Raw genomic sequence first — 10,956 nt, 5'->3', positions numbered from 1 at the left:
GGTTTGGCAATGTACACTTGGATGTGTTCTACGTTCTCTGACTACAATGTAGTCACTACATACACTTTTGTACATATACATACAAGTAATATACTGTCTCCTATTTCTACTTTGTTTGTTGATTTAGTTTGTTTTACGTTCTAAAAAGGCTTTTGTGTTTTTTTGCATCAAGTTTTAAAATTTTATTTTTTCTACGGGGGATTCTGAAAAAAATCTAAAACAAGAAAGTGGTATTTTAAAATTTGTGAAATTTATAAAATAAATTTTATATAAATTGTGAATTGTCTTACAATAAATAACTATTTATTTATTTATTTATTTATTTATTATTACGGTCTTTAAGACCTAGTTTAGGTTAAAATAAGAAATTAAACATAACTACTCATGTCACATTTAGTGACGTACAATATAAAAACAATTTTTCTTTGAACTTACTAATATTTTCACAGTCTTTCAAATCAGAAGGTAACTCATTATACATTTTATACCCTAAATATTCAAGAGACCTTTTGGCGAACTCAGTTCTTATTCTAGGCAGTCTTATATTATTGCAATTTCTTGTTCCATAATTGTGGATTTCATGATTATAATGTATTTTACTACTCAGGTAATTCGGTAACATTCCTAACCTAAGTTGGTGTATAAATTTCAATGTGAAATAACTAACTGACTGTTTAATACTAAGCCAGTTTAATCTATTGAGCATTACAATTTTTGGCGTTCTTGGAGGACATTTTAAAATAAATCGCATTGCCTTGTTTTGCTGTATTTGAAGTTTCTTAATATATATATCATTACTTAATAGCAGAATAGTAGGACAATAAATAAAGTGTGGTTCAATAATTGAACGATATACCAATATTTTATGACTTTGACTGATATGTTTACATGTTCTATACATGAAGCCTATTTTCTGTGCAATTTTCCTTTCCAGATAAGTTACATGCTCTCCAAAATTTAGATTATCATCAATCAAAACTCCTAAATACTTAATTTTGTCTACTCTTTGGATTTCCATGTTGTTTACCTTCAGCGTAATATTATTTAAACTATTGTTACTTATGATATTGGTGTTTTTACAAAATATCATGAACTTAGTTTTTTCGACATTTAATTTCAGTTTTCTAAGGCATAACCATTTGTATAGCGAGTCCAGGTCTTCTTGTACTTTCAGCATGGCACATTCTGCATATTTTTCACTTATGATAAGCAATGCATCATCCGCAAATAGTCGTATTTTACAATATTTTAAGCATCTTTTGATATCATTGATATACAATGTAAACAATATTGGCGCCAAGACCGAGCCTTGTGGTAAACCAATGTTAACATCCACCACTGATGAAACCTCCTTTCCAATTATCGTTCTCTGTTTTCTGTCACCCAAATAACTCCGGAACCATTCCAAAGCCTTTCCTCTTATACCAATTTTAAACATAACGTCCAATAGCTCAGATCTATCGACAGTTTCAAAGGCCCGTTTTAAATCCAAGAAGACAGACACCGTAAATTTTTTGTCCGCCATGTCTTCTTTCCAATCTGCAATTACCATATTCAACGCTGTTTCACAAGAATGGCTCTTCCTGAATCCCGATTGTTCTGGGATAATCACATTGTGCTTCTCTAAGTATGCCACAAGTTGATCCTTCACCACTGTCTCCATAATTTTTTCATCTGTAGGTAACGTGTTAATTGGACGTAGTTCCTCAGGTTTCATTGTATTTTTTACTTTTTCAACAGGTATTATTGTTGAAATTTTCCAGTAACTAGGTACAATACCGCTGTTTAAGGATTCGTTAATTATGTCTTTGTAGAAATTAGCAGTATATGTCATGGCATCTTTAACGACACCCTCCGATAAAAGCTTGTCGCCGCCATATTTGTTTTTAAGTGATTTTGTGATAATAATAATATCGTCCACTACAATGTCAGTAAATTTAAATGTTTCAAATGGATTACTATGATTTGCGCTTATTTCATCCCCATTTACAATTTCTTCGATGCTATCATTAATTTCAACAATACTTTGTATAAAAAAGTTATTTAGGGCATTAGCTATATCATATTCATTTTCCAGGCATTCACCGTTAATTACAATTTTAGTGATATGTTTTTTAACATCATTAAGCTCGACGAGGTCTTTTAGACACTTCCACATACGTTTCATATCGCCATTGTTATGATTTACTCTATCTTCCATGTATTTCTTTTTTTTATAAATTATGGTTCTTTTATATATTTTCTTAATGACGTTATATTCGTCCCAAAATCCAGTATTTCGAGCAGTTTTATAAGATTCTATTTTTCTTTTATGCAGGTTTGTTAATTCTCGGTCGTACCACTTATTTCTTATCTGTATTTGGGTCCTCTTTATATAAGTCAGTGCTTGCATAGCCACAGTTACAACTTCGTTTAGGGCTTTAGTTTTAGTTTCTACTCCGGAAATTGACATAAAGCTGAAATCGCATGTTCGTAGCAAAGTTAAAAGATTTTCAGCACTATAGTACTCCCAACATGTAACAGTAGCATACCTTCTCATTTTACAAAGCTTTGTTGTTGGCACTTCGAAGTGGATTGTCTCATGGTCAGAAATGCGATGTTCACCTATATTTACTGCTTTAACTTTATCATTGTTACTGAATAGCAAATCAATTCTTGTAGACGAGTACTCTGTTATCCTTGTGTCGAAGTTTATCCTTTGTATCATTGCCATTTGTGCAAATAAACTTGTTAGCTGGTTTGAGTATGTTGACGATACATTTACATTGATATTAAAATCTCCAATTATTAAATTATTATCCGCCTCCTTGAGATGTTCAGTGATGATTTCATTTAGATAAGTAATAAAGGTGGAGTCACTGCTACTTGGTGAGTGATATAGTACACCGATTTTCCATTTTAACGCGCATTTGTTTATTTTTACAATAATGCACCACACATTCATGTTGATAGCTTTATTACAAGCTATGCTAAATTGTATATAATAGTCTGTATTTCATTTACATATTTACACTGATAGGATAGAGTATTTTGTTTGAAGATTTTGTTCCTTATGTCAAACCAGCGTTTTGACAGAGATAATTTTTTTAGCAGATTGCTTGCCCAACAACAGTGGCAAACAAAGATCTCGCTGACATATGGCGAGCGCATATGTTTACAATCCCCACCAGATCTACGTCATATTTTGAAATTCGGGAGAGTGAACTACACAAAGCTATGAGAGGAGGGAAACCAAAACAGGCACTCAAACTATAAACTCGTACACAGTTGCCAATTTGCTGTGTTTTGGCAAGACATGGTTCGTTTAGTTTACTTTGGGAAGTTGGTCCCTAGATGACCTAGGTAACCGACGGCAGGCGCCTTAATCGACAGCAGGAATGGCGACAGTTGTAGCTGTTCTAGCGATAAAGGCTTTCCTCTAAGGTTTTGGTTGATTTCACGATGCGCCGTATTCTCCCACAAATTATATGCACGACATACTAGCGTATAAGGCGCATATAAGCAATTTATGTCTGTGTCACACATCACATCTCTGTCGACCTCAAATCAATCTTTGAGAGCGCAAAAAAGAGTTCCTTGCATGCTAATACGTCTGAGTTTGAGTTCTATGTAAAGATGATACTACCTTGATGAATAGTGTTGATCATGGCATTAGCTAGCAAGGAGCTCAAAAGAAAAAACTCGTCGAAGCCATTCGAAACCAATTGTTTCATTTTCTTAACATTCGACTTGAGAGATTGGTATAGGATCAGTTCTAACCCGCAATGTAATAACTGTTAATGAATGCGGAAGTAACAATAAAAAGTAATTAATTGTCAAGTGTTTTTACAATTATAATTTGCCCAACACTGGTATTGAGACAGGAGGTTTATTCATGGAAATGGTCACAGGTGTTCCTCATCATTGAAGAAAAACAAAACATTTATGACTTTATGGACTATAATCGCGAAATTATTTGAATCGTCCAATTAAGGTTTCCAGTATTGACTTAATGCCGACCAGTACGATCCCAGCGAGTTAGGGGGCTTAGAATATACCCGCTGCAGGGATGTCCGCCTTAAGAGGAGATTAAAATAAATACCCAAATGGTTCAAGGGGTTGCAAGCTCTATTTATAGCTTCTCCAAACCAATTGTGAACCTCACCTATCCGTGGAGAATCCTGTTTCTTTAGCAGCCGAGGCTCTGGCGACCCCAAGTTCCACGTAGAGATAAACGCCGCCGCCGCCGCCGATTGTAGTCGTTTTTCGCACGCCGCCGCCGAATGTCAAAATATCGGCGCGGCGACGGCGGCGTACGGCGCGTTACTATATTTTCTACTCGTTTAAGACTGTTTAGGCCATTTATTGTTCATGTCGCAAATTGGTCAGATATGGTCGAAAGTGGTATCAACGGATGCGCATCACTGCCAGTTATAAGAAACTAAATGCGAAATTTAACTCTATCTAACTGTTCAAAAGTTATTTAAAACAACAGGCGCTTTCGATGTCAGCTTAACACGGACTTTGCATCGCCTAATCCACCAAGTTATTAAAAACAAAAGTTATATAATAAATTTTTATGCTCATTTTGCATATTTTTTCAAAAAATTAATAATGAACAATGAATTCAAATAAAATGATCCTAGGCGAACATGTTTTCAAATTGTCCTCAAGTTGGTAAAAAAAAGCAAATTCCCAAAAAAGGTGCCGATTTAAAAAAAAAAAAAAATTATATTGCGATTGGCTGAAAGAATAAGCGAAATCAGTGATGAAAAATCCTTTATTAGGTTCGAGTAGTTAAACATTCCTTTCAAATGATTCTCACCTCGTACTTAAGTTAAAGATATATGTACGTATGAGAAGAGTTTGAAAAATCACTTGGGCTTACATTGTTGTTTATTTGCGAAACTATAAAATAGCGTCTGAAATGTTAGTTTTGATTTTCACACTTCATCCTTCAATACCCAAGTTTCCCGGTTTGACATTTCCCTATCCTAAACTAGTCCATTGAAGTGAATCACATCAATTATAGCCTACGAACCAAGTTTAAATATCACCTACACATAGGCACATATATTTACCAGATGAGCTTTGTCTTCGCACACTCAAAATGGTGAAGGAAAAGCTTTCCCAAGAATGACCGTGTGTGCTACTACCCTAACGTAGTGGACAGTCGAACTAGTATGAAAACTGAAGCTACGCGGGCATCCATAATGAGCTCTTATATCGTAAGGCCGGAAAACAGCAGTTAACATCTTTCAACTGAAAATCGGTCGACTTTCATTCTAAAATATCGTTCTGATTTAACGAAGACTATTGAAATCAATATTGTGAACACAAACGTCTGCAAACTTTGGTCAACATTTTAAAAATTTTATCCAGGGTCCTTGTAAAATTTTAATTATATAGATGCGCCGAGGATTATACGATTTTCACCCATTAGTTACGCAATGACATCCATTTAGACAGCTTATGATTTTTCGAAGCAGCATGTAGGTCCATTATGTTTTATGGTGCGCAAGTCTGCGGTGTTGATAAGTTTGAATGCGTACAGAAACTTCTTCGCTTCTTATTAAAAAAGTTAATTTTTTTACCAGCTAATACACCAAACTATACATATGTAGCAAATAGACTGCCCCGAGTTGTAGCAGAGGAGACAGTGAGACAAGGATCGTACTGGGTCAAAAAGTGAAGAAACGTTTATGAAAGTGTCGACATGGTGCCTCTGCCTGACTTTTCTTCCGCATCGCTTAATATGAGCATACCAATTTTACAAGAGAAATTGATTCAAAAAGAGTTTGCAGACTATGTCGATAGTTCTTTTCAGTCGTCGCATGATATTTACCCCGACTTGCTCCCTGTTTACTCTACCTATTTTAACGATGAGTATTCTGCATACGCCATAAGTCTGATTTTCCGAGCAAGGGGTGGCTTGATAAATCTTAATCCTCGATGGTTTAAAAATGTTTTTTCCAAACACTGTTCTATGTGCAATTTATGTGTAGCTAAAGACACATATCACTTCATTGGGATTTGTCCTATATATAAAGACATGCGGTTTAATTGTTTCGGTGAGAAAGTTTTAGATCTGCAGAAGGTAGTAAATATCCTTAAGGGTTATAACTATAATTCACTCTTTGTTTATATAAGAAATTGTCTTAAGTATAGAGAACTTATTGTGAACGAATTTTCCTAAATAAAATGTTTAGCTATAAAAGATATTAAGACACACAACATTTATTGTTATTGTCTGGTATCTTTATTTATTTTTATATATTTATAGTTTTAATTTATTTGGCTTTACTTTTGTAATTACTAGTTGAAAGAAAATAAATAAATCACTAAAACTACTACTACTACTTATGATTTTGAGGGCGGCATCATTGACCGAATAGTCACTCCCTAACGTTTCAAGGTGTTTCTGTGGTATAGCTCGGCAGCATAGCGCGACAAAATCATCCGTTAGAAAGTTTTCGGAGCTACACCTAGAGATTCTAGAGAAGTGACATCGACGAAGGTACATATAAGTTCGAAGTCGCAGTCCTATAGTTTCTGTGCTGGCACATGGTGTCAGGGTCAGGAGGCGTGGATTTCGGATCTTTCCGAAATGGCCAAAACGTTGATTCCTTGAATACATACAAACAAAATCTTTCCTAAATATTATTTGTATATTAATACAAAATTCAAGCTTTTTAAAGTAAGAACATCGGCGTACGACGGCGCGCCGCCCACGCCGCCGCCGCCGATAAAGTGATCGGCGTAAACCTCTAGTTCCACGTAACAAGGGGATAGGTGGAAGAATGGCCTAGAAGATTTAATGTGGTCGTATTAAATCATTTCCAGGATAGTCGGGCTTTTACTTTAATGGTGCTTGTTGTCGAGCAATAGAAGTGTTATTTTGAAAGTAGTCTAATAAAGACCATTTTGCATTATCGAATATTGGAGTTATTTATTCAAAAGTTTAGTGATTCGAACGTTAGCAGAAGGTTGCAAATAAGAGGAATTGCACTTAATTCGTTACAATATATTAGGGTTTACATATTGATATCTAATCTGGTCTCACCTCCACTTGTACAAAGTAGCTGGTTGTGCCGATGTTGTTGTTGCAAATTATTTAGTCCTTCTTAGTTGTTACAGCTTACGGATCCTTTGAGGCTGCTGGAGTTTAGAAATTGTATGTACCCTAGTCTTTTAAATTAGAATAAGTCTATAATTAGATCAAATTACCGCTAAAAAAACGGGACGAATTGCGATTTTCAAGATAAAACCCAATTACTATACCGCATTTAAGCTACCTTCAATGCCTGCCATTCTATTGCTCCACTATTAGCTCGTGAATAATTAGAATCGCATGTAGACTATTAAACTCACCTGTTGTTATTGTGGCGTTAATCGCAGAAACACCCGCCGAAGTCTTGTTATGGATATTTAGAGCTGTTATGGGTATTGAACCAAATTTTCCGGACTGAATCCCTACGCTCCGGTACTAGCATATTCTGGTACTATCCACACTGCCTCCTGTACAATTTTTTTCGACTCCCATAACTATTGGGTCGGTAGATATTAGTATGACCTTACGGTAGCTTTCGGATTGCGATAAGATTCACTTTTCTTTTAGTGAGACGCTTCAACTGTATGTTTTGTTTTATCAGAGATCGAAAAAATTGAGATACTCCATATCGAGCAACATCTCTAGACTAGAGAAAGCGGGGAAGTGCCAATAAACAGCACCACCTAGAACTCAACAAAACCCGTAGCTCTTTCATGCACCTGAAACCGAAGTATCGTAATCCAGAAAACGTTCCATCAATACTTATACTCAGGATCTCAAGCCACTAACTAGCAGTATGAGGGGTCGTTTATTGAGTTTTGTCGTCTGGTGTTCACAAGTACTCCTCAAGTAGAAAGATAATATTACCCGCGAAAAGAAATGCACACCATCGGTTGGGTGAACCCAACGTCTAACTCGAATTGAAGGTTCCGACAAAAATATAAATATCCAGCATTTATTTAGTTTATATTTATCATTAGATACATTCAAAATAAATAATTTGGTTCTTTCCGTCTTAGTCACCCATCAACGGTTTTACAGTAATCTCATGTACTTGCATATGAGGTGGGGTAGATAATGTAAAGAGAACGCAGCTTGAGATATCTTCTGGTTGCAATATTGGTTTTTTGCCACCTCGCGAACGTGCAGCTACCATATCCGTATCGGTCAAGCCGGGACTGACGCTCTAGAAAAATATAAAATCCATTTTTATTTGAATAACTAAATAAATTTTAAGGATCATTAACAATAACTTTTTCATAGCAGTTCGAGGAACTAAAAATAGACAGCACAGTTAAGGGAACCCTATAAATTTGTTCCCAGGCAGCACTCAGTAACTATAAACACTTAGTAACCGTATGCACAGTCTTGCAACCACGATGTGGCAACTAGACTAGAGTAAGCTAGAAGAACTGCCTCTTCTTGTTCTTATTGTAGGAGGCTCTCCGAACGTTTTAGGAAGTTTGGGCGATGTAAAAGTCCTTTGCATGGTATTTATCGGATACGTTCCGGCAAAATCACCATTAAGGTAATAGCCCGGCCCTCGCGGCAACGATTTTATAAGTCTACGTTGAACCTTTTCGGTCATAACCTCTCTTTCCATCAGGGGCTTGGGGTCGCCAGAGCCTCTCCTGCCAAATAAAGAGGATTCGCTACAGGGGGGTGAGGTTGGCAATTGTGTTGGAGAAGCTATAAAACGCGCTGGCAACCTCTTGAAAGGGTTGTGATGGCCTGCTTTGAACTTCTATGTTTTTTTTGTTCATGTGAACTTATGTTTTTCAATTAATCGTTATAACTTTCCCCTGGTTGGTTCAATTCACCGAGCGAAAATAAATTTTTCAAGCCTTAACAAAACCTTTAAACGGTCAAGTTTACTTGACGATTTGAAATTTCCTTTTTGCAGAAGTTTGGAAGCACAACAGCAGAAAGAAATTTCTAGTATCCCTGTCATTGAAGACATTTTACTATACATTATTTACAACCTTCTCAGGCGTCACACGTGATCTCGGAACGGCACGTAATATGGTTACGACCCCGCTACTGAAAGTTAGGCCCCGAGAAGGAAAAATCTTAAATAAAACTTGGTTGCAGCCAAGGATTTCAAGAACGTCAGTAAATTCTATTGAGTATACACTTTTACGAGCTTAACTTTACAAAGTTAAAAATATACCCTATGCCACGGGTATGACCATTCCGTGAAGGATCGCAGATCGACACTTGTACTAAGAAACAGCCGTCTATACACAGAACCCAATCCCAGAGCTTGAAGAACATAAAAAATCATTATTCAAATTTATATACATAAGTACTCACAGTTATTTTAACACGCGTATCCAAACCCCTAAACTCCTGGCGATACGTCTCCGTGAGTGCTGTCAATGCATATTTGCTTGACGGATACAAATTCCATTTTGGTGCTGTTGTGGGCTCACTATTCGGAACATAATGTCCCAAAACACTATTAATAATCACAATATGACCATCTTTGTTACGTTCTTTCATCGATTTGAATGCGCGTTGTGTACAATAGACCACACCCATCACATTAGTTTGCATCACTTTTTCTATTTCCAATGGATCCATAGTGCAAGCTTCACCAACATTAAATATGCCAGCATTATTAATTAGCACATCAACACCACCCAAATTCTTTACAATCCAATCAAATGCTTCCGTAACCGATTCCAATGATGTGACATCACATTTAACCGAATAAAAGAGGTCTTTTTGATCAACAGGCAATTGTGAATGCAACTCATCCATACGCTCCTTACGCCTAGCCAAGCCGACGACTTTCATGTTAGCTTTCAATAAATCCTTGACAATGGCAGTACCCATACCTGAACTGGCACCGGTAACCACGGCTATACAATCAGACCAACGTAGCATTATGGAAATTTTAAATTTTGCGATGCGTCAACTTTCTTACTCGAAATGTAAGCTTAAACTGATTTTACATGAGTTAAAAAGGGTTTTTTTATTAAGAGTGAACATTAGCAGCCGGCTTCGTTGTGATCGTTGCTAAAGTGTGTGCTTGCTTGTAGCTCAGCGGTTAGAGATCTGAGATTTGCTATGCCTTGCAAAGTTGCCTTTGCATTACTCAAATATTTTTTTTAAACAGCCACATGTGTTTGATAACGGAATCAAGAAGCCTCAAGTACTCTGTATGCTATCCCTCGTTAAAGAAGCTATAAGCGCTTAGATATACGAGTACATAGATGGCACTGCAAAACCTGGGCCTCGGTCTTTCATATATGCGCCGCTTTGTTGCTTGTACAGTAGTTATATTTGCTTTTGGTGAGTATACTCTTATCGACAAGCAGTTGTATATGTACATATGATTAACTCGCCATAACACAAGTGAATTAGGGTGAACCAAAAACTATTCTTCCTATTTTGAAAAATCTATAATTCTAGTCTCAATTTCAAACCTCCACTGCAAAGTGCGGTATCAGAATTTATTTGAATAACGCCCTACCTCAGAATTTCAAAAATAAAAAATGCTTGGCGGAATCCGAGGAGATTAGCTATCAATTACCGCCGTGGTTCTTTTAAATTTTTCCTGCAAGTTGGTCAGACATGTTTTATGCCGACTCGCAACCACATATACGAGGTAAACCTGCGAGAAAATATTGTTTCTAATTAAAGAAAAACCACCCACAGCGGCTACCAACGCACTATCTCAGCATAACGTCAATACATTTTCAGCTAAGATTCATCATTAATCCAAAATAAAATAAGGTGCTTTTAAGAAAAATTGTGGAATAGGACGTCTGAATCAAATTCTTAAACTAGGCGTTTTTTAAATCTCAGAGAGGTTTTCCTGAAACGAATTTGGATATAAAGACTCTTTCTGAACTGAGAGTCGAGATAGGGTGAGTTAATGTTTTTTCCAAAAAAGTATTGAATTCGCTTTCGAACTGTTT

General features: G+C 36.3%; 1 protein-coding gene across 1 annotated transcript; it reads right to left on the bottom strand.

The window, feature by feature from the left end:
• Positions 1-7,969: 7,969 nt before the first annotated feature.
• Positions 7,970-10,200, bottom strand: LOC137233875 (farnesol dehydrogenase-like). Its single transcript, XM_067757367.1, has 2 exons — positions 9,344-10,200; positions 7,970-8,216 (listed from the first exon to the last, which is right to left on the bottom strand). The coding sequence occupies exons 1-2, from the start codon at positions 9,917-9,919 to the stop codon at positions 8,046-8,048; spliced, it is 747 nt and encodes a 248-aa protein (XP_067613468.1). The 5' UTR covers positions 9,920-10,200; the 3' UTR covers positions 7,970-8,045.
• Positions 10,201-10,956: the final 756 nt, after the last annotated feature.

The sequence above is a fragment of the Eurosta solidaginis genome, chromosome 5 (genome assembly GCF_040869045.1).
Source record: "Eurosta solidaginis isolate ZX-2024a chromosome 5, ASM4086904v1, whole genome shotgun sequence".
Classification (NCBI taxonomy): Eukaryota; Metazoa; Arthropoda; class Insecta; order Diptera; family Tephritidae; genus Eurosta; species Eurosta solidaginis.
This window is presented reverse-complemented; position numbering and strand designations above follow the sequence as displayed.

Bases quoted from the DNA above. Each gene is read 5' to 3' on its own strand.
- LOC137233875 (XM_067757367.1), bottom strand. From the start codon at position 9,919: ATGCTACGTTGGTCTGATTGTATAGCCGTGGTTACCGGTGCCAGTTCA. The intron at 8,217-9,343 runs GTGAGTACTTAT...ATATTTTTCTAG, and splicing joins ATACGCGTGTTAAAATAACT to AGCGTCAGTCCCGGCTTGAC.